At 47.4% G+C, this 23096-nt stretch overlaps 1 protein-coding gene across 1 annotated transcript; it reads left to right on the forward strand.

Moving 5' to 3' along the window:
- The first annotated feature begins 95 nt into the window (after positions 1-95).
- Positions 96-10644, forward strand: LOC124020209 (microsomal glutathione S-transferase 1-like). Its single transcript, XM_046335540.1, has 4 exons — positions 96-343; positions 957-1103; positions 9756-9850; positions 10274-10644. The coding sequence occupies exons 2-4, from the start codon at positions 978-980 to the stop codon at positions 10518-10520; spliced, it is 468 nt and encodes a 155-aa protein (XP_046191496.1). The 5' UTR covers positions 96-343; positions 957-977; the 3' UTR covers positions 10521-10644.
- The last annotated feature ends 12452 nt before the right edge of the window (positions 10645-23096 follow it).

Consider the following 23096-nt stretch of genomic DNA (forward strand, 5'->3'; position numbering starts at 1 on the left):
AAGCCAATCAGGGATTGGTCCTTTTTTAATGCTTTCCACATGTGAATAAACGAACGATCTCTAGAATGACATGTCTCGTGGTGTTTGTTTGTAGAACGAATATACATAGATGTTGTAGATGAAAATGTGTTCATCGGACGATTAAATGGCAGCATAAAAAAAGCCATCGGCGAAAGTGGACGCATTTATTGGTAGATCCGCAGACCTGGCGGAAGTCCAAATATTCGCCCCCTTTTTTTTCTTCTGAAACTGCCTGAACAAACCGCCCACATCGGCGCAGTCTAACAGGCTGGTACTTTTCCTTGGCTCCGAGTCAAAACCAAAGACCAAGTTTCTTGAAAAGGTATGAAACTATTCGCTTTGCTCAAAATAAACTATGCGAACGTCATCAGCGGATATTATTGTAGCGTGTGTGTGTAAGATCAATTAAAATGTAACCCCGTACAATAGTTAACATTTGTATCGTTATTAGATTTTTATTTTTAAAGGAGGCTATTTTGCGTAATGTGTGTAGACTATGTAAATGCGCAAACGCTGTGGCTGCACGTGCCCAGCGCTGCACAGGTTATAAACGTGTGTATGGGAGACATTGTGTCACAATACAATGCATGCATTTAATTCATCATAGTATTGCACGGGGAAAGTACAACCTTTCTTTTGGGGGTAAATTGTATCTGTGTGTCAACAGTAAACACGTCACATACATTACAACGACTAGAAACAAAGTGTTGGGGTTTTCCCGTTGAACAAGATTATGCAATAGCACCCCATTACAAATAACACAAATAAGAGTTGTAAATCAATAAATATCTACATGCATTAGGTTTATTAGTGTGTTATTACCATTAGATCAATGATCAATTACGTATATATTTTTTTTAATTTAATGATAAAAGTTCAATCAAAGCTAAACCGTGTGATCGGCTAAGTTTATGTCGCTCTGCTCTGTTTTCCAGCGGGACTCGAACCCAACAGCCATGGCTGAGCTAACTCATATGATAGACAGCGAGGTGTTCCTGGCCTTCTCTACCTACGCCACTATCGTCGTCCTCAAGATGATGCTGATGTCTCCTATGACTGGATACTTCCGCATCACGAGAAAGGTACACAAACCTAGAGTTTAGAACATGCAATACACAGAAAACAACCTTAGCCTTGTTTTTCTTTAATTGTACTGCAGTGGGCTAAATCAGGGTCACACAGAGTGATTATTGATCATCTTAAACAAATCTACTTTGTAACTAAAGTATACACCTCACACACATGATGTTTAAATGTATGTTTATTTAACCAGGTAGACTAGTTGAGAACACCTTTATTTAACCAGGTAGACTAGTTGAGAACACCTTTATTTAACCAGGTAGGCTAGTTGAGAACACCTTTATTTAACCAGGTAGGCTAGTTGAGAACACCTTTATTTAACCAGGTATGCTAGTTGAGAACACCTTTATTTAACCAGGTAGACTAGTTGAGAACACCTTTATTTAACCAGGTAGGCTAGTTGAGAACACCTTTATTTAACCAGGTAGGCTAGTTGAGAACACCTTTATTTAACCAGGTAGGCTAGTTGAGAACACCTTTATTTAACCAGGTAGGCTAGTTGAGAACACCTTTATTTAACCAGGTAGGCTAGTTGAGAACACCTTTATTTAACCAGGTATGCTAGTTGAGAACACCTTTATTTAACCAGGTAGACTAGTTGATAACACCTTTATTTAACCAGGTAGGCTAGTTGAGAACACCTTTATTTAACCAGGTAGGCTAGTTGAGAACACCTTTATTTAACCAGGTAGGCTAGTTGAGAACACCTTTATTTAACCAGGTAGGCTAGTTGAGAACAAGTTCTCATTTACAACTGCGACCTGGCCAAGATAAAGCAAAGCAGTTCAACACATACAACAACACAGAGTTACACCTGGAATAAACAAAACATACAGTCAATAATACAGTAGAACAAAAGAAAACAAAAAGTCTATATACAGTGAGTGCAAATGAGGTAAGATAAGGAAATAAATAGGCCATGGTGGTGAAATAATTACAGTAAAGCAATTAAACACTGGAATGGTAGATCGGCAGAAGATGAATTTGCAGGTAGAGATACTGGGGTGCAAAGGAGCAAGATAAATAAATAATTACAGTATGGGGATGAGGTAGATAGATGGGCTGTTTACAGATGGGCTATGTGCAGGTGCAGTGATCTGTGAGCTGTTCTGACAGCTGATGCTTAAAGCTAGTGAGGGAGATATGAGTCTCCAGCTTCAGAGATTTTTGCAGTTCGTTCCAGTCATTGGCAGCAGAGAACTGGAAGGAAAGATGACCAAAGGGCTTTGGGGGTGACCAGTGAGATATACCTGGTGGAGCGCGTGCTACGAGTGGTTGCTGCTATGGTGACCAGTGAGATATACCTGCTGGAGCGCGTGCTACAGGTGGGTGATGCTATGGTGACCAGTGAGACATACCTGCTGAAGCGCGTGCTACGAGTGGGTGCTGCTATGGTGACCAGTGAGCTGAGATAAGTCGTGGATTTACCTAGCAGAGACTTGTAGATAACCTGTAGCCAGTGGGTTTGGCGACGAGTATGAAGCGAGGGCCAACCAATGAGAGCATACAGGTCGCAGTGGTGGGTAGTATATGGGGCTTTGGTGACAAAACGGATGGCACTGTGATAGACTGCATCCAATTTGTTGAGTAGGGTATTGGAGGCTATTTTGTAAATGACATCGCTGAAGTCGATGATCGGTAAGGGGGTCAGTTTTATGGGGGTATGTTTGGCAGCATGAGGGAAGGATGCTTTGTTGCGATATAGGACGCCAATTCTAGATTTAATTTTGGATTGGAGATGTCTAATGTGAGTCTGGAAGGAGAGTTTACAGTCTAATCAGACACCTAGGTATTTGTAGTTGTCCACATATTCTAAGTCAGAACCGTCCAGAGTAGTGATGTTGGACGGGCGGGCAGGTGCAGGCAGCGATCGGTTGAAGAGCATGCATTTAGTTTTACTTGCATTTAAGAGCACTTGGAGACCACGGAAGGAGAGTTGTAATGGCAGTGAAGCTCGTCTGGAGGTTAGTTAACAGTGTCCAAAGATGGGCCAGAAGTATACAGAATGGTGTTGTCTGCGTAGAGGTGTATCAGAGAATCACCAGCAGCAAAAGCAACACAATTGATGTATACAGAGAAGAGAGTCGGCCCGAGAATTGAACCCTGTGGCACACCCATAGAGACTGCCAGAGGTCCGGACAACAGGCCCTCCGATTTGACACACTGAACTCTATCAGAGAAGTAGTTGGTAAACCAGGCGAGGCAATCATTTGAGAAACCAAGGCTGTCGAGTCTGCCAATAAGAATGTGGTGATTTGACAGAGTCGAAAGCATTGGCCAGGTCGATGAATACGGCTGCACAGTAATGTCTCTTATCAATGGCGGTTATGATGTCATTTAGGACCTTGAGCGTGGCTGAGGTGCACCCGTGACCAGCTCTGAAACCAGATTGCATAGCGGAGAAGGTACGGTGGGATTCGAAATGGTCGGTGATCTGTTTTGTTAACTTGGCTTTGGAAGATCTTTAGAAAGACAGGGTAGGATAGAAGACACCTGTACCATGTCAGATATATAGTGGGCATGTATTGCATTTTGAGTCTGTTTCCCAATATTACACTTAAGGTACATCACAGAAGACTGAAATATAAGTAAATAGGATGATTTTTGTCTGTTTAAAAAATGAATGAATTATGAAATTATGAAAAATATGAATAACATTCCACCCATGAGTCTGAAGAGGGTGATTTAGGTCAATGGCTGCAGGAAAGGGCTACTAACCAAACACTTAGAAAATGGTTATAATTAAAAAATAAAAACATAATTCCAAGTGAATTTAAATGCGATTTCATGAATGGAATAGAACAGAGGTAAGAAGTGTGTTGAATCCCGGCTGCATCACATCAGGCCGCATCACATCAGGCCCCATCACATCAGGCCCCATCACATCAGGCCCCATCACATCAGGCCCCATCACATCAGGCCCCATCACATCAGGCCCTGATCAGGAGCCCCATCACATCAGGCCCCATCACATCAGGCCCCATCACATCAGGCCCCATCACATCAGGCCCCATCACATCAGGCCCCATCACATCCGGCCCCATCACATCCGGCCCCATCACATCAGGAGCCCCATCACATCAGGAGCCCCATCACATCAGGAGCCCCATCACATCAGGCCCCATCACATCAGGCCCCATCACATCAGGCCCCATCACATCAGGCCGCATCATCCGGCCCCATCACATCAGCCCCATCACATCAGGGCCCCATCACATCAGGAGCCCCATCACATCAGGAGCCCCATCACATCAGGCCCCATCACATCAGGCCCCATCACATCAGGCCGCATCATATCAGGCCCCATCACATCAGGCCCCATCACATCAGGCCCCATCAGGCCCCATCACATCAGGCCCCATCACATCAGGCCCATCACATCAGGCCCCATCACAGCAGGCCCCATCACATCAGGCCCCATCACATCAGGCCCCATCACATCAGGCCCCATCACATCAGGCCACATCACATCAGGCCCATCACATCAGGCCCCATCACATCAGGCCCTGATCAGGAGCCCCATCACATCAGGCCCCATCACATCAGGCTGCATCACATCAGGCTGCATCACATCAGGCCCCATCATATCAGGCCCCATCACATCAGGCCCCATCACATCAGGCCCCATCACATCAGGCCCCATCACATCAGGAGCCCCATCACATCAGGAGCCCCATCACATCAGGCCCCATCACATCAGGCTGCATCACATCAGGCCGCATCACATCAGGCCCCATCACATCAGGCCCCATCACACCAGGCCCCATCACATCAGGCCCCATCACATCAGGCCCCATCACATCAGGCCCCATCACATCAGGCAGCATCACATCAGGCCCTGATCACATCAGGAGCCCCATCACATCAGGCCCTGATCACATCAGGCTGCATCACATCAGGCTGCATCACATCAGGCCCTGATCAGAGCCCCATCCCATCAGGCCCCCATCAGGCTGCATCACATCAGGCCCCATCACATCAGGCTGCATCACATCAGGCTGCATCACATCAGGCTGCATCACATCAGGCCCCATCACATCAGGCCCCATCACATCAGGCCCTGATCAGGAGCCCCATCACATCAGGCCCCATCCCATCAGGCTGCATCACATCAGGCCCCATCACATCAGGCCCTGATCAGGAGCCCCATCCCATCAGGCCGCATCACATCAGGCCCCATCACATCAGGCCCTGATCAGGAGCCCCATCCCATCAGGCCGCATCACATCAGGCCCCATCACATCTGGCCCTGATCAGGAGCCCCATCCCATCAGGCTGCATCACATCAGGCCCCATCACATCAGGCCCCATCACATCAGGCCCTGATCAGGAGCCCCATCACATCAGGCCCCATCACATCAGGCCCCATCACATCAGGCCCCATCAAATCAGGCCCCATCAAATCAGGCCCCATCACATCAGGCCCCATCACATCAGGCCCTGATCAGGAGCCCCATCACATCCGGCCCCATCACATCAGGCCCCATCTTATCAGGCCCTGATCAGGAGCCCCATCACATCCGGCCCCATCACATCAGGCCCCATCACATCAGGCCCCATCACATCAGGAGCCCCATCACATCAGGCCCTGATCACATCAGGCTGCATCACATCAGGCTGCATCACATCAGGCCCTGATCAGGAGCCCCATCCCATCAGGCCCTGATCACATCAGGCTGCATCACATCAGGCCCCATCACATCAGGCCCCATCACATCAGGCTGCATCACATCAGGCTGCATCACATCAGGCCCCATCACATCAGGCCCCATCACATCAGGCCCCATCACATCAGGCCCTGATCAGGAGCCCCGATCAGGAGCCCCATCACATCCGGCCCCATCACATCAGGCCCTGATCAGGAGCCCCATCACATCAGGCCCCATCACATCAGGCTGTGGTCCTTCTGTAGCTCAGTTGGTAGAGCATGGCGCTTGTAACGCCAGGGTAGTGGGTTCGATTCCCGGGACCACCCATACGTAGAATGTATGCACACATGACTGTAAGTCGCTTTGGATAAAAGCGTCTGCCAAATGGCATATATTATTATTATTATTATATTAGGCGCCATCACATCAGGCCCCATCACATCAGGCCCCATCACATCAGGCTGCATCACATCAGGCCCCATCACATCAGGCCCCATCACATCAGGCCCCATCACATCAGGCCCCATCACATCAGGCCCCATCCCATCAGGCTGCATCACATCAGGCCCCATTTGGGGCGGCGTACAATCAGCCCCAGCGCCGTCCGGATTTGACCTGTCACGTCCTGACCTTACTTCCTTTTTTATGTCTCTGTTTTAGTTTGGTCAGGGCATGAGTTGGGGTGGTCAGGGCGTGAGTTGGGGTGGTCAGGGCGTGAGTTGGGGTGGTCAGGGCGTGAGTTGGGGTGGGTCAGGGGGTGAGTTGGGGTGGGTCAGGGGGTGAGTTGGGGTGGGTCAGGGCGTGAGTTGGGGTGGTCAGGGCGTGAGTTGGGGTGGTCAGGGGGTGAGTTGGGGTGGGCATTCTATGTTTTGTAGTCTAGGTTTTGTATTTCTATGTGTTTGGCCTGGCATGGTTCCCAATCAGAGGCAGCTTGTCAATCCTGGTCTCTGATTGAGAACCATACTTAGGCAGCCTGTTTTCCCCCTGTTAGTTGTGGGTAGTTGTTGTCTCTGATGGAGAACCATACTTAGGCAGCCTGTTTTCCCCCTGTTAGTTGTGGGTAGTTGTTGTCTCTGATTGAGAACCATACTTGGGCAGCCTGTTTTCCCCCTGTTAGTTGTGGGTAGTTGTTGTCTCTGATTGAGAATCATACTTAGGCAGCCTGTTTTCCCCCTGTTAGTTGTGGGTAGTTGTTGTCTCTGATTGAGAACCATACTTAGGCAGCCTGTTTTCCCCCTGTTAGTTGTGGGTAGTTGTTGTCTCTGATTGAGAACCATACTTAGGCAGCCTGTTTTCCCACTGTTAGTTGTGGGTAGTTGTTGTCTCTGATTGAGAACCATACTTAGGCAGCCTGTTTTTCCCCTGTTAGTTGGGGGTAGTTGTTGTCTCTGATTGAGAACCATACTTAGGCAGCCTGTTTTCCCCCTGTTAGTTGTGGGTAGTTGTTGTCTCTGATGGAGAACCATACTTAGGCAGCCTGTTTCCCCCTGTTAGTTGTGGGTAGTTGTTGTCTCTGATTGAGAACCATACTTAGGCAGCCTGTTTTCCCCCTGTTAGTTGTGGGTAGTTGTTGTCTCTGATTGAGAACCATACTTAGGCAGCCTGTTTTCCCGTTAGTTGTGGGTAGTTGTTGTCTCTGATTGAGAACCATACTTAGGCAGCCTGTTTTCCCCCTGTTAGTTGTGGGTGGTTGTTGTCTCTGATTGAGAACCATACTTAGGCAGCCTGTTTCCCCCTGTTAGTTGTGGGTAGTTGTTGTCTCTGATTGAGAACCATACTTAGGCAGCCTGTTTTCCCCTGTTAGTTGTGGGTAGTTGTTGTCTCTGATTGGGAACCATACTTAGGCAGCCTGTTTTCCCCCTGTTAGTTGTGGGTAGTTGTTGTCTCTGATTGAGAACCATACTTAGGCAGCCTGTTTTCCCCTGTTAGTTGTGGGTAGTTGTTGTCTCTGATTGAGAACCATACTTAGGCAGCCTGTTTTCCCCCTGTTAGTTGTGGGTGGTTGTTGTCTCTGATTGAGAACCATACTTAGGCAGCCTGTTTTCCCCCTGTTAGTTGTGGGTGGTTGTTGTCTCTGATTGAGAACCATACTTAGGCAGCCTGTTTTCCCCTGTTAGTTGTGGGTAGTTGTTGTCTCTGATTGAGAACCATACTTAGGCAGCCTGTTTTCCCCCTGTTAGTTGTGGGTAGTTGTTGTCTCTGATTGAGAACCATACTTAGGCAGCCTGTTTTCCCCCTGTTAGTTGTGGGTAGTTGTTGTCTCTGATTGAGAACCATACTTAGGCAGCCTGTTTTTCCCCTGTTAGTTGTGGGTAGTTGTTGTCTCTGATTGAGAACCATACTTAGGCAGCCTGTTTTCCCCTGTTAGTTGTGGGTAGTTGTCTCTGATTGAGAACCATACTTAGGCAGCCTGTTTTCCCCTGTTAGTTGTGGGTAGTTGTTGTCTCTGATTGAGAACCATACTTAGGCAGCCTGTTTTCCCCTGTTAGTTGTGGGTAGTTGTTGTCTCTGATTGAGAACCATACTTAGGCAGCCTGTTTTCCCCTGTTAGTTGTGGGTAGTTGTTGTCTCTGATTGAGAACCATACTTAGGCAGCCTGTTTTCCCCCTGTTAGTTGTGGGTAGTTGTCTCTGATTGAGAACCATACTTAGGCAGCCTGTTTTCCCCCTGTTAGTTGTGGGTAGTTGTTGTCTCTGATTGAGAACCATACTTAGGCAGCCTGTTTTCCCCCTGTTAGTTGTGGGTAGTTGTTGTCTCTGATTGAGAACCATACTTAGGCAGCCTGTTTTCCCCCTGTTAGTTGTGGGTAGTTGTTGTCTCTGATTGAGAACCATACTTAGGCAGCCTGTTTTTCCCCCTGTTAGTTGTGGGTAGTTGTTGTCTCTGATTGAGAACCATACTTAGGCAGCCTGTTTTCCCCCTGTTAGTTGTGGGTAGTTGTTGTCTCTGATTGAGAACCATACTTAGGCAGCCTGTTTTCCCCCTGTTAGTTGTGGGTAGTTGTTGTCTCTGATTGAGAACCATACTTAGGCAGCCTGTTTTCCCCCTGTTAGTTGTGGGTAGTTGTTGTCTCTGATTGAGAACCATACTTAGGCAGCCTGTTTTCCCCTGTTAGTTGTGGGTAGTTGTTGTCTCTGATTGAGAACCATACTTAGGCAGCCTGTTTTCCCCTGTTAGTTGTGGGTAGTTGTTGTCTCTGATTGAGAACCATACTTAGGCAGCCTGTTTTCCCCCTGTTAGTTGTGGGTAGTTGTTGTCTCTGATTGAGAATCATACTTAGGCAGCCTGTTTTCCCCCTGTTAGTTGTGGGTAGTTGTTGTCTCTGATTGAGAACCATACTTAGGCAGCCTGTTTTCCCCCTGGTAGTTGTGGGTAGTTGTTGTCTCTGATTGAGAACCATACTTAGGCAGCCTGTTTTCCCCCTGGTAGTTGTGGGTAGTTGTTGTCTCTGATTGATAACCATACTTAGGCAGCCTGTTTTCCCCCTGGTAGTTGTGGGTGGTTGTTTTCTGTCTGTATGTTTCTGCACCAGACAGAACTGTTTCGTTTGTTTCCAGCTTCATTGTTTTCTGTTGTTCTAGTGTTCAGTTTCTTTATTCAATCTACCATGAACACGTGCAACGCTGCACCTTCGTCCCCTTCACCTTCTTCCACCTTCTTCCAACCGTTACATGACCTGTGTAGGCTGTCATTGTAAATACGAATGTGTTCTTAAATTACTTGCCTAGTTAAATAAAAGGTTAAATAAAAAATAATAAATCCAGGCTGTATCACAACCGGCCATGATTGGGAGTCTCATAGGGTGGCGCTCAATTGTTCCCAGCGTCGTCCGGGTTTGGCCCGGTGTAGGCCGTCATTGTAAATACGAATTTGTTCTCAACTGACTTGGACTAGTTAAATACAGGATACATAATGAATGAACCTTGACCCTCCCTGGCTTAACAGAGCTGAGGTGGAAATTGAACAAGAGAAAACATGTCCCTCCTTGCTTCCACCTCCCTCCAGGCATTTGCTAACCAGGAGGACACCAGTCTGGCCTCCTCGACAGGGGACAAGAAGAAGCTGGTCAGAGTGGATCCTGATGTGGAGAGAGTACGAAGGTATCCCCGTAGAAATATAATTGAAGCATATCTCTCTGGTTCACGCTGACGTACAGCTGCTGTAACCATGACTGGAAAGAGATGGTAGAAATCCTACTTTTAATGGGATTTATTTAGATGTTTTAGTTTCATTCCCCAGATAATCTGAACTCTGTCTCTCTCATTCCCCAGATAATCTGAACTCTCTCTCTCATTCCCCAGATGATCTGAACTCTGTCTTTCATTCCCCAGATAATCTGAACTCTCTCTCTCTCATTCCCCAGATGATCTGAACTCTCTGTCTCTCATTCCCCAGATAATCTGAACTCTCTCTTTCTCATTCCCCAGATGATCTGAACTCTCCCTTTCTCATTCCCCAGATGATCTGAACTCTCTCCCTCTCATTCCCCAGATAATCTGAACTCTCTCTCTCTCATTCCCCAGATGCCACCAGAACGACCTGGAGAACATCATCCCGTTCATAGTGATTGGTCTGCTGTATACCCTGACGGGGCCCGACCTCTCCACTGCTCTGCTCCACTTCCGGGTGTTTGTTGGTTCCAGGCTCTTCCACACGGTGGCCTACCTCTTCCCCCTGCCCCAGCCCAGCAGAGCTGCGTCCTTCCTCATCGGACTGGTCACCACCAGCTCTATGGCCTATAGGGTTCTGATGACTGCGCTTTATCTGTAGAGGCTTGAGACACACACACACACACACACACACACACACACACACACACACACACACACACACACACACACACACACACACACACACACACACACACACACACACACACACACACACACACACACACACACACACACACACACACACACACACACACACACACACACACACACACACACACCACTACAAGGGCCTTGTCTTTGAGGGTCTCCATTGAATGTGCTTGAGGATACATATACGCTTATCAAAGTTGTTCCTTCTGTCTCTGATAGGATTATAACCTACTGTTACTGCAGTACATATCAGAATGTTACTGCAGTACATATCAGAATGTTACTGCAGTACATATCAGAATGTTACTGCAGTACATATCAGAATGTTACTGCAGTACATATCAGAATGTTACTGCAGTACATATCAGAATGTTACTGCAGTACATATCAGAATGTTACTGCAGTACATATCAGAATGTTACTGCAGTACATATCAGAATGTTCCTTCTGTCTCTGATAGGATTATAACATGCTGTTACTGCAGTACATTTCAGAATGTTACTGCAGTACATATCAGAATGTTCCTTCTGTCTCTGATAGGATTATAACCTGCTGTTACTGCAGTACATATCAGAATGTTACTGCAGTACATATCAGAATGTTACTGCAGTACATATCAGAATGTTCCTTCTGTCTCTGATAGGATTATAACATGCTGTTACTGCAGTACATATCAGAATGTTACTGCAGTACATATCAGAATGTTACTGCAGTACATATCAGAATGTTCCTTCTGTCTCTGATAGGATTATAACATGCTGTTTATGCAGTACATATCAGAATGTTACTGCAGTACATATCAGAATGTTACTGCAGTACATATCAGAATGTTACTGCAGTACATATCAGAATGTTACTGCAGTACATATCAGAATGTTCCTTCTGTCTCTGATAGGATTATAACATGCTGTTACTGCAGTACATATCAGAATGTTACTGCAGTACATATCAGAATGTTACTGCAGTACATATCAGAATGTTACTGCAGTACATATCAGAATGTTCCTTCTGTCTCTGATAGGATTATAACATGCTGTTACTGCAGTACATATCAGAATGTTACTGCAGTACATATCAGAATGTTACTGCAGTACATATCAGAATGTTACTGCAGTACATATCAGAATGTTCCTTCTGTCTCTGATAGGATTATAACATGCTGTTACTGCAGTACATATCAGAATGTTACTGCAGTACATATCAAATCAAATCAAATCAAATTTATTTATATAGCCCTTCGTACATCAGCTGATATCTCAAAGTGCTGTACAGAAACCCAGCCTAAAACCCCAAACAGCAAACAATGCAGGTGTAAAAGCACGGTGGCTAGGAAAAACTCCCTAGAAAGGCCAAAACCTAGGAAGAAACCTAGAGAGGAACCGGGCTATGTGGGGTGGCCAGTCCTCTTCTGGCTGTGCCGGGTAGAGATTATAACAGAACATGACCAAGATGTTCAAATGTTCATAAATGACCAGCATGGTCAAATAATAATAAGGCAGAACAGTTGAAACTGGAGCAGCAGCACAGTCAGGTGGACTGGGGACAGCAAGGAGCCATCATGTCAGGTAGTCCTGGGGCACGGTCCTAGGGCTCAGGTCCTCCGAGAGAGAGAAAGAAAGAGAGAATTAGAGAGAGCATATGTGGGGTGGCCAGTCCTCTTCTGGCTGTGCCGGGTGGAGATTATAACAGAACGTGGCCAAGATGTTCAAATGTTCATAAATGACCAGCATGGTTGAATAATAGTAAGGCAGAACAGTTGAAACTGGAGCAGGAGCATGGCCAGGTGGACTGGGGACAGCAAGGAGTCCTCATGTCAGGTAGTCCTGGGACATGGTCCTAGGGCCCAGGCCAGTTGAAACTGGAGCAGCAGCATGGCCAGGTGGACTGGGGACAGCAAGGAGTCATCATATCAGAATGTTACTGCAGTACATATCAGAATGTTACTGCAGTACATATCAGAATGTTACTGCAGTACATATCAGAATGTTCCTTCTGTCTCTGATAGGATTATAACATGCTGTTACTGCAGTACATATCAGAATGTTACTGCAGTACATATCAGAATGTTCCTTCTGTCTCTGATAGGATTATAACCTGCTGTTACTGCAGTACATATCAGAATGTTACTGCAGTACATATCAGAATGTTACTGCAGTACATATCAGAATGTTACTGCAGTACATATCAGAATGTTACTGCAGTACATATCAGAATGTTACTGCAGTACATATCAGAATGCTACTGCAGTACATATCAGAATGCTACTGCAGTACATATCAGAATGTTACTGCAGTACATATCAGAATGTTCCTTCTGTCTCTGATAGGATTATAACATGCTGTTTATGCAGTACATATCAGAATGTTACTGCAGTACATATCAGAATGTTCCTTCTGTCTCTGATAGGATTATAACATGCTGTTACTGCAGTACATATCAGAATGTTACTGCAGTACATATCAGAATGTTACTGCAGTACATTTCAGAATGTTACTGCAGTACATATCAGAATGTTCTTCTTCTGTCTACTGTACATATCAGAATGGATTATAACATGCTGTTACTGCAGTACATATCAGAATGTTACTGCAGTACATATCAGAATGTTACTGCAGTACATATCAGAATGTTCCTTCTGTGTCTGATAGGATTATAACATGCTGTTAATGCAGTACATATCAGAATGTTACTGCAGTACATATCAGAATGTTACTGCAGTACATATCAGAATGCTACTGCAGTACATATCAGAATGCTACTGCAGTACATATCAGAATGCTACTGCAGTACATATCAGAATGTTACTGCAGTACATATCAGAATGTTACTGCAGTACATATCATAATGCTACTGCAGTACATATCCGAATGTTACTGCAGTACATTTCAGAATGTTACTGCAGTACGTATCAGAATGTTACTGCAGTACGTATCAGAATGTTCCTTCTGTCTCTAATAGGATTATAACATGCTGTTTATGCAGTACATATCAGAATGCTACTGCAGTACATATCAGAATGCTACTGCAGTACATATCAGAATGTTACTGCAGTACATATCAGAATGTTACTGCAGTACATATCAGAATGTTCCTTCTGTCTCTGATAGGATTATAACATGCTGTTAATGCAGTACATATCAGAATGTTACTGCAGTACGTATCAGAATGTTACTGCAGTACGTATCAGAATGTTCCTTCTGTCTCTGATAGGATTATAACATGCTGTTTATGCAGTACATATCAGAATGCTACTGCAGTACATATCAGAATGTTACTGCAGTACATATCAGAATGTTCCTTCTGTCTCTGATAGGATTATAACATGCTGTTAATGCAGTACATATCAGAATGTTACTGCAGTACATTTCAGAATGTTACTGCAGTACGTTGTAAGTCGCTCTGGATAAGAGCGTCTGCTAAATGACTTAAATGTAATGTAAATGTAATGTAATGTATCAGAATGTTACTGCAGTACGTATCAGAATGTTCCTTCTGTCTCTGATAGGATTATAACATGCTGTTAATGCAGTACATATCAGAATGTTACTGCAGTACATATCAGAATGTTACTGCAGTACATTTCAGAATGTTACTGCAGTACATTTCAGAATGTTACTGCAGTACATTTCAGAATGTTACTGCAGTACATTTCAGAATGTTACTGCAGTACATATCAGAATGTTACTGCAGTACATATCAGAATGTTACTGCAGTACATATCAGAATGTTACTGCAGTACATATCAGAATGTTACTGCAGTACATATCAGAATGTTACTGCAGTACATATCAGAATGTTACTGCAGTACATATCAGAATGTTACTGCAGTACATTTCAGAATGTTACTGCAGTACATTTCAGAATGTTACTGCAGTACATATCAGAATGTTACTGACAGTACATATCAGAATGTTACTGACAGTACATATCAGAATGTTACTGCAGTACATTTTAGAATGTTACTGCAGTACATTTCAGAATGTTACTGCAGTACATTTTAGAATGTTACTGCAGTACATTTCAGAATGTTACTGCAGTACATTTCAGAATGCTACTGACAGTACAACAGTACTGGGAGTATTGACAGTATGTCCCAGAATCAAGCCTCTGTTGAGTCTCATTCTCTATTAGCAGCAACAGGATGTTGAGGCCAGTCAGTTCAGAAAATAAAATGTGAATTTCAAGAGTTTAATTTGGTTCATTAATGTCTATGTGTGTATTTTTCCAATACCTTTAGTTGGATCATTCTATTCATTTTATGAATCAACTGATCTTGAGTTCAGAATTGACCCAATAACCTGGGCCCCCATAGAGCTCTGGTCAAAAGGAGTGGATTTATAGGGCCCCCATAGAGCTCTGGTCAAAAGGAGTGGATTTATAGGGCCCCCATAGAGCTCTGGTCAAAAGGAGTGGATTTATAGGGCCCCCATAGAGCTCTGGTCAAAAGGAGTGGATTTATAGGGCCCCCATAGAGCTCTGGTCAAAAGGAGTGGATTTATAGGGCCCCCATAGGGCTCTGGTCAAAAGGAGTGGATTTATAGGGCTCTGGTCAAAAGGAGTGGATTTATAGGGCCCCCATAGAGCTCTGGTCAAAAGGAGTGGATTTATAGGGCCCCCATAGGGCTCTGGTCAAAAGGAGTGGATTTATAGGGCCCCCATAGAGCTCTGGTCAAAAGGAGTGGATTTATAGGGCCCCCATAGAGCTCTGGTCAAAAGGAGTGGATTTATAGGGCCCCCATAGAGCTCTGGTCAAAAGGAGTGGATTTATAGGGCCCCCATAGAGCTCTGGTCAAAAGGAGTGGATTTATAGGGCCCCCATAGAGCTCTGGTCAAAAGGAGTGGATTTATAGGGCCCCCATAGAGCTCTGGTCAAAAGGAGTGGATTTATAGGGCCCCCATAGAGCTCTGGTCAAAATGAGTGGATTTATAGGGCCCCCATAGAGCTCTGGTCAAAAGGAGTGGATTTATAGGGCCCCCATAGAGCTCTGGTCAAAAGGAGTGGATTTATAGGGCCCCCATAGAGCTCTGGTCAAAAGGAGTGGATTTATAGGGCTCTGGTCCCATAGGGCTCTGGTCAAAAGGAGTGGATTTATAGGGCTCTGGTCAAAAGGAGTGGATTTATAGGGCCCCCATAGAGCTCTGGTCAAAAGGAGTGGATTTATAGGGCTCTGGTCCCATAGGGCTCTGGTCAAAAGGAGTGGATTTATAGGGCTCTGGTCCCATAGAGCTCTGGTCAAAAGGAGTGGATTTATAGGGCTCTGGTCCCATAGAGCTCTGGTCAAAAGGAGTGGATTTATAGGGCTCTGGTCCCATAGGGCTCTGGTCAAAAGGAGTGGATTTATAGGGCTCTGGTCAAAAGGAGTGGATTTATAGGGCCCCCATAGAGCTCTGGTCAAAAGGAGTGGATTTATAGGGCTCTGGTCAAAAGGAGTGGATTTATAGGGCCCCCATAGAGCTCTGGTCAAAAGGAGTGGATTTATAGGGCTCTGGTCAAAAGGAGTGGATTTATAGGGCTCCCATAGGGCTCTGGTCAAAAGGAGTGGATTTATAGGGCTCTGGTCAAAAGGAGTGGATTTATAGGGCTCCCATAGGGCTCTGGTCAAAAGGAGTGGATTTATAGGGCCCCCATAGAGCTCTGGTCAAAAGGAGTGGATTTATAGGGCTCTGGTCAAAAGGAGTGGATTTATAGGGCTCTGGTCAACAGGAGTGGATTTATAGGGCTCCCATAGGGCTCTGGTCAAAAGGAGTGGATTTATAGGGCTCTGGTCAAAAGGAGTGGATTTATAGGGCTCCCATAGGGCTCTGGTCAACAGGAGTGGATTTATAGGGCTCTGGTCAAAAGGAGTGGATTTATAGGGCTCTGGTCAAAAGGAGTGGATTTATAGGGCTCTGGTCAACAGGAGTGGATTTATAGGGCTCTGGTCAAAAGGAGTGGATTTATAGGGCTCTGGTCAACAGGAGTGGATTTATAGGGCTCCCATAGGGCTCTGGTCAAAAGGAGTGGATTTATAGGGCTCTGGTCAAAAGGAGTGGATTTATAGGGCTCTGGTCAAAAGGAGTGGATTTATAGGGCTCTGGTCAACAGGAGTGGATTTATAGGGCTCTGGTCAAAAGGAGTGGATTTATAGGGCTCTGGTCAAAAGGAGTGGATTTATAGGGCTCTGGTCAAAAGGAGTGGATTTATAGGGCTCTGGTCAAAAGGAGTGGATTTATAGGGCTCTGGTCAAAAGTAGTACCCTATATAAGGAATAGGGTTCCATTAGCGACTCTTCCCCTGATTACATGCCAACATCTGAATGTAATAGTTTGTTAGATAACTGTTTTTTTTACTGCCAACTTTTTAAATCTATAAAATATAGATTTATGAGAAATATGGAATGAATTCCCAGAGGCCTCTAGTCGTTAACAGGAGACTGGGTTGGTTGAGACGTAGAGAACTGAGCCAGCTAGTCTGAGCATAGAACTACCTGTATGATTAGACTAGTGGGATTTAGTTTGGATTTTATTCACAGACGTACAATTGATTTCTACATTTAAAAAAAAGCCTTGTCTTTTTAACTAACGGTTCTCTGTGTTTGGTGAATAATAATAATAATAATATATGCCATTTAGCAGACGCTTTTATCCAAAGCGACTTACAGTCATGTGTGCATACATTCTATCCTTTCTTCTTAGATATTCAACTTCTGAATCTCCTGTAAAATATCTTTAGTGCCTGGTGAAGTAATATTTTAGCCTGGAATCCACACTGAAACCTTAAACCACACTCCATTGGTCTTTTGTTTAGTTTCAGTAGTGCAAGGAACGTGCGGTGAAAGTGGATTCCAGGCTGGTAAACGTTCCACACATCTGCAGGACTCATTCATCCCACTAGAGGGAGCCCTTTTAAAAGTCAACCGAGGTTGTGTTCATTACTAGTCATTTATAGACCAGGTGCAGCTCATTATAGGGTCTCTCTCAGCCCCTCCTCTCAGCCTCTCCTCCTCTCAGCCTCTCCTCCTCTTAGCACCTCCTCCTCTCAGCATCTCCTCTCAGAATCGCCTCCTCTCAGCCTCTCCTCCTCTCAGCATCTCCTCCTCTCAGCATCTCCTCCTCTCAGCATCTCCTCCTTTCAGCCTCTCCTCTCAGCATCTCCTCCTCTCAGCCTCTCCTCTCAGCATCTCAGCCTCTCCTCCTCTCAGCATCTCCTCCTCTCAGCATCTCCTCCTCTCAGCACCTCCTCCTCTCAGCTCCTCCTCTCAGCCTCTCCTCCTCCTCTCAACCTCTCCTCTTAGCATCTCCTCTCAGCCTCTCCTCCTCTCAGCCTCTCCTCCTCTCAGCATCTCCTCCTCTCAGCCTCTCCTCCTCTCAGCATCTCCTCCTCTCAGCATCTCCTCCTCTCAGCATCTCCTCCTCTCAGCATCTCCTCCTCTCAGCCTCTCCTCCTCTCAGCCTCCTCCTCTCAGCCTCTCCTCCTCTCAGCCTCTCCTCCTCTCAGCATCTCCTCCTCTCAGCATCTCCTCCTCTCCTCCTCTTAACATCTTCTCATCTCAGCCTGTCTCTGTTACAGGTCCTGTCTCCTGTCTCTGTTACAGGTCCTGTCTCCTGTCTCTGTTACAGGTCCTGTCTCCTGTCTCTGTTACAGGTCCTGTCTCCAGGTCCTGTCTCTGTCTCTGTTACAGGTCCTGTCTCCTGTCTCTGTTACAGGTCCTGTCTCCTGTCTCTGTTACAGGTCCTGTCTCCTGTCTCTGTTACAGGTCCTGTCTCTGTTGTCTCCTGTCTCTGTTACAGGTCCTGTCTCTGTTACAGGTCCTGTCTCTGTTACAGGTCCTGTCTCTGTTACAGGTCCTGTCTCCTGTCTCTGTTACAGGTCCTGTCTCTGTTACAGGTCCTGTCTCCTGTCTCTGTTACAGGTCCTGTCTCTGTTACAGGTCCTGTCTCCTGTCTCTGTTACAGGTCCTGTCTCTGTTACAGGTCCTGTCTGTTACAGGTCCCTACAGGTCCTGTCTCTGTTACAGGTCCTGTCTCCTGTCTCTGTTACAGGTCCTGTCTCTGTTACAGGTCCTGTCTCCTGTCTCTGTTACAGGTCCTGTCTCCTGTCTCTGTTACAGGTCCTGTCTCTGTTACAGGTCCTGTCTCCTGTCTCTGTTACAGGTCCTGTCTCTGTTACAGGTCCTGTCTCTGTTACAGGTCCTGTCTCCTGTCTCTGTTACAGGTCCTGTCTCCTGTCTCTGTTACAGGTCCTGTCTCCTGTCTCTGTTACAGGTCCTGTCTCCTGTCTCTGTTACAGGTCCTGTCTCCTGTCTCTGTTACAGGTCCTGTCTCCTGTCTCTGTTACAGGTCCTGTCTCCTGTCTCTGTTACAGGTCCTGTCTCCTGTCTCTGTTACAGGTCCTGTCTCCTGTCTCCGTTACAGGTCCTGTCTCCTGTCTCTGTTACAGGTCCTGTCTCCTGTCTCTGTTACAGGTCCTGTCTCCTGTCTCTGTTACAGGTCCTCATGATTACCACCCGGTAGAACAAATCCATAAACGTACATTAGACACTTTTTAGTGATGCGGTTAGAGGAAATGACCGTGTTTATTATTCAAGATGAAAGAATCAACACTTTATTGACAGACCAACTGAAGTTGCTGTTGTTTGATGTAGAAATACACAAATAGTATTTTGAAGATGACCTCTAATGTGATTTCCACATCAACAGGAAACCTTTGAAATGACCAGTTTAGAACAATCAGTGACCAGCGATGTTAATACGAAGGTGACGGACGTTAACCACCTCCACAACCACTGACACCCACGGCTGGTACCGTAAACAGTGGGGTGACTGACGTTAACCACCTCCACAACCACTGACACCCACGGCTGGTACCGTAAACAGTGAGGTGACTGACGTTAACCACCTCCACAACCACTGACACCCACGGCTGGTACCGTAAACAGTGGGGTGACTGACGTTAACCACCTCCACAACCACTGACACCCACGGCTGGTACCGTAAACAGTGAGGTGACTGACGTTAACCACCTCCACAACCACTGACACCCACGGCTGGTACCGTAAACAGTGGGGTGACTGACGTTAACCACCTCCACAACCACTGACACCCACGGCTGGTACAGTAAACAGTGGGGTGACTGACGTTAACCACCTCCACAACCACTGACACCCACGGCTGGTACCGTAAACAGTGGGGTGACTGACGTTAACCACCTCCACAACCACTGACACCCACGGCTGGTACTGTAAACAGTGGGGTGACTACACACACCTCCACAACCACTGACACCCACGGCTGGTACCGTAAACAGTGGGGTGACTACACACACCTCCACAACCACTGACACCCACGGCTGGTACCGTAAACAGTGGGGTGACTACACACACCTCCACAACCACTGACACCCACGGCTGGTACCGTAAACAGTGGGGTGACTACACACACCTCCACAACCACTGACACCCACGGCTGGTACCGTAAACAGTGGGGTGACTACACACACCTCCACAACCACTGACACCCACGGCTGGTACCGTAAACAGTGGGGTGACTACACACACCTCCACAACCACTGACACCCACGGCTGGTACTGTAAACAGTGGGGTGACTACACACACCTCCACAACCACTGACACCCACGGCTGGTACTGTAAACAGTGGGGTGACTACACACCTCCACAACCACTGACACCCACGGCTGGTACTGTAAACAGTGGGAAGACTACACACACCTACACACACCTACACACAACCACACACACCCACAACTGGTACTGTAAACAGTGGGTTGACTCCACAACCACAACCACGGCTGGTACTGTAAACAGTGGGGTGACTACACACAACCACGGCTAGTACTGTAAACAGTGGGGTGACTACACACCCACGGCTGGTACTGTAAACAGTGGGGTGACTACACACACCTACACACACCCACGGCTAGTACTGTAAACAGTGGGGTGACTACACACACCTACACACACCCACTGCTAGTACTGTAAACAGTGGGGTGACTACACACACCCACGGTTGGTACTGTAAACAGTGGGGTGACTACACACACCTACACACACCCACGGCTAGTACTGTAAACAGTGGGGTGACTACACACACCTACGGCTGGTACTGTAAACAGTGGGGTGACTACACACACCCACGGCTGGTACTGTAAACAGTGGGGTGACTACACACACCCACGGCTAGTACTGTAAACAGTGGGGTGACTACACACACCTACACACACCCACGGCTGGTACTGTAAACAGTGGGGTGAGTTTACCATGAAGGCTGCAGACACACACACACTGTGGTGTGGCGTTTTCCATTTGTTCTCTGTATAAGTATAAGGGTTTTATAGAAGCTCATCTGTTTAGAGCCCTTTGCTCTTCCAGGGTCCTCATCCCTCAGTCAAGACAAGCATTTCACAGCAGGGGAGGGGAGGAGGAGGAGAGAGGGAGAGAAGGAGGAGAGGGGGAGGAGGACGGGGTGAGAAACAGTGGGGGGAGAGAAGGAGGAGAGGGGGAGGAGGAGGGGTGAGAGAAGGAGTAGAGGGGGGGGGAGGAGAGGGGAGAGGAGGTGAGAGGGAGAGGTCCTCATCCCTCAGTCAGGACAAGGGGGAGACAGCAGGCAGACGGGAGTGGGGGAGGAGAAGAGAAGAGGGGAGAGTAGGAGGAGAGGGGACAGGAGGAGGAGAAGGGATGAGAGGAGAGTAGGAGGAGAGGGGACAGGAGGAGGAGAGTAGGAGGAGAGGAGAGTAGGAGGAGAGGGGACAGGAGGAGGAGAAGGGATGAGAGGAGAGTAGGAGGAGAGGGGACAGGAGGAGAAGGGATGAGAGGAAGAGGAGTGGGGAAGGAGAGAGGAGGAGGAGAAGGGATGGGAGGAGGAGAAGGGATGAGAGGATAGTAGGAGGAGAAGAAGGGATGAGAGGATAGTAGGAGGAGAGGGGACAGGAGGAGAAGAAGGGATGAGAGGATAGTAGGAGGAGAGGGGACAGGAGGAGAAGGGATGAGAGGAAGAGGAGTGGGGAAGGAGAGAGGAGGAGGAGAAGGGATGAGAGGAAGAGGAGTGGGGAAGGAGAGAGGAGGAGGAGAAGGGATGAGAGGAAGAGGAGTGGGGAAGGAGAGAGGAGGAGGAGAAGGGATGAGAGGAAGAGGAGTGGGGGAGGAGAGAGGAGGAGGAGAAGGGATGAGAGGAGAGTAGGAGGAGAGGGGACAGGAGGAGAAGGGATGAGAGGAAGAGGAGTGGGGAGGAGGAGGAGGAGGAGGAGGAGAAGGGATGAGAGGAAGAGGAGAGGAGGGGAAGGAGAGAGGAGGAGGAGAAGGGATGAGAGGAAGAGGAGTGGGGGAGGGAGAGAGGAGGAGGAGAAGGGATGAGAGGAGAGTAGGAGGAGAGTGGATAGGAGGAGGAGAAGGGATGAGAGGATAGTAGGAGGAGAGGGGACAGGAAGAGAAGAAGGGATGAGAGGAGAGTAGGAGGAGGAGGGATGAGAGGAAGAGGAGTGGGGGAGGAGAAGGGATGAGAGGAGAGGAGGATAAGGGATGAGAGGAGAGGAGGATAAGGGATGAGAGGAGTGGGGGAGGAGAGGAGGATAAGGGATGAGAGGAAGAGGAGTGGGGGAGGAGAAGGGATGAGAGGAGAGGAGGATAAGGGATGAGAGAGGAGGATAAGGGATGAGAGGAGAGGAGGATAAGGGATGAGAGGAGAGGAGTGGGGGAGGAGAGAAGAGGATAAGGGGGGGAGGAGAGGAGGATAAGGGATGAGAGGAGAGGAGTGGGGGAGGAGAGAGGAGAGGAGTGGGGGGGAGAGAGAAGGAGAGGAGGATAAGGGATGAGAGGAGAGGAGTGGGGGAGGAGAGAGGAGGATAAGGGATGAGAGGAGAGGAGTGGGGGAGGAGAGAGGAGGATAAGGGATGAGAGGAGAGAAGGATAAGGGATGAGAGGAGAGGAGTGGGGGAGGAGAGAGGAGGATAAGGGATGAGAGGAGAGGCGGATAAGGGATGAGAGAGGAGGATAAGGGATGAGAGGAGAGGAGTGGGGGAGGAGAGAGGAGGAGAGGAGGATAAGGGATGAGAGGAGAGGAGTGGTGGAGGAGAGAGGAGGATAAGGGATGAGAGGAGAGGATAAGAGAGGAGAGGAGTGGGGGAGGAGAGAGGATGATAAGGGAGGAGAGGAGAGGGGTGGGGGAGGAGAGAGGAGGATAAGGGATGAGAGGAGAGGAGGATAAGGGATGAGAGGAGAGGAGTGGGGGAGGAGAGAGGAGGATAAGGGATGAGAGGAGAGGCGGATAAGGGATGAGAGAGGAGGATAAGGGATGAGAGGAGAGGAGTGGGGGGGAGGAGGAGGAGAGGAGGATAAGGGATGAGAGGAGAGGAGTGGTGGAGGAGAGAGGAGGATAAGGGATGAGAGGAGAGGAGTGGGGGAGGAGAGAGGAGGATAAGGGATGAGAGGAGAGGAGTGGGGGAGGAGAGAGGAGGATAAGGGATGAGAGGAGAGGAGTGGGGGAGGAGAGAGGAGGATAAGGGATGAGAGGAGAGGAGTGGGGGAGGAG

Source organism: Oncorhynchus gorbuscha, unplaced genomic scaffold (genome assembly GCF_021184085.1).
Source record: "Oncorhynchus gorbuscha isolate QuinsamMale2020 ecotype Even-year unplaced genomic scaffold, OgorEven_v1.0 Un_scaffold_770, whole genome shotgun sequence".
NCBI classification, from domain to species: Eukaryota; Metazoa; Chordata; class Actinopteri; order Salmoniformes; family Salmonidae; genus Oncorhynchus; species Oncorhynchus gorbuscha.

What these genes read in the sequence shown, in the direction of transcription:
- LOC124020209 (XM_046335540.1), top strand. Translation starts at nt 978, where the DNA reads ATGGCTGAGCTAACTCATATGATAGACAGCGAGGTGTTCCTGGCCTTC. An exon ending in ACTTCCGCATCACGAGAAAG is followed by an intron (nt 1,104 to 9,755) that starts GTACACAAACCT and finishes ACCTCCCTCCAG; the next exon opens with GCATTTGCTAACCAGGAGGA. An exon ending in GATGTGGAGAGAGTACGAAG is followed by an intron (nt 9,851 to 10,273) that starts GTATCCCCGTAG and finishes CTCATTCCCCAG; the next exon opens with ATGCCACCAGAACGACCTGG.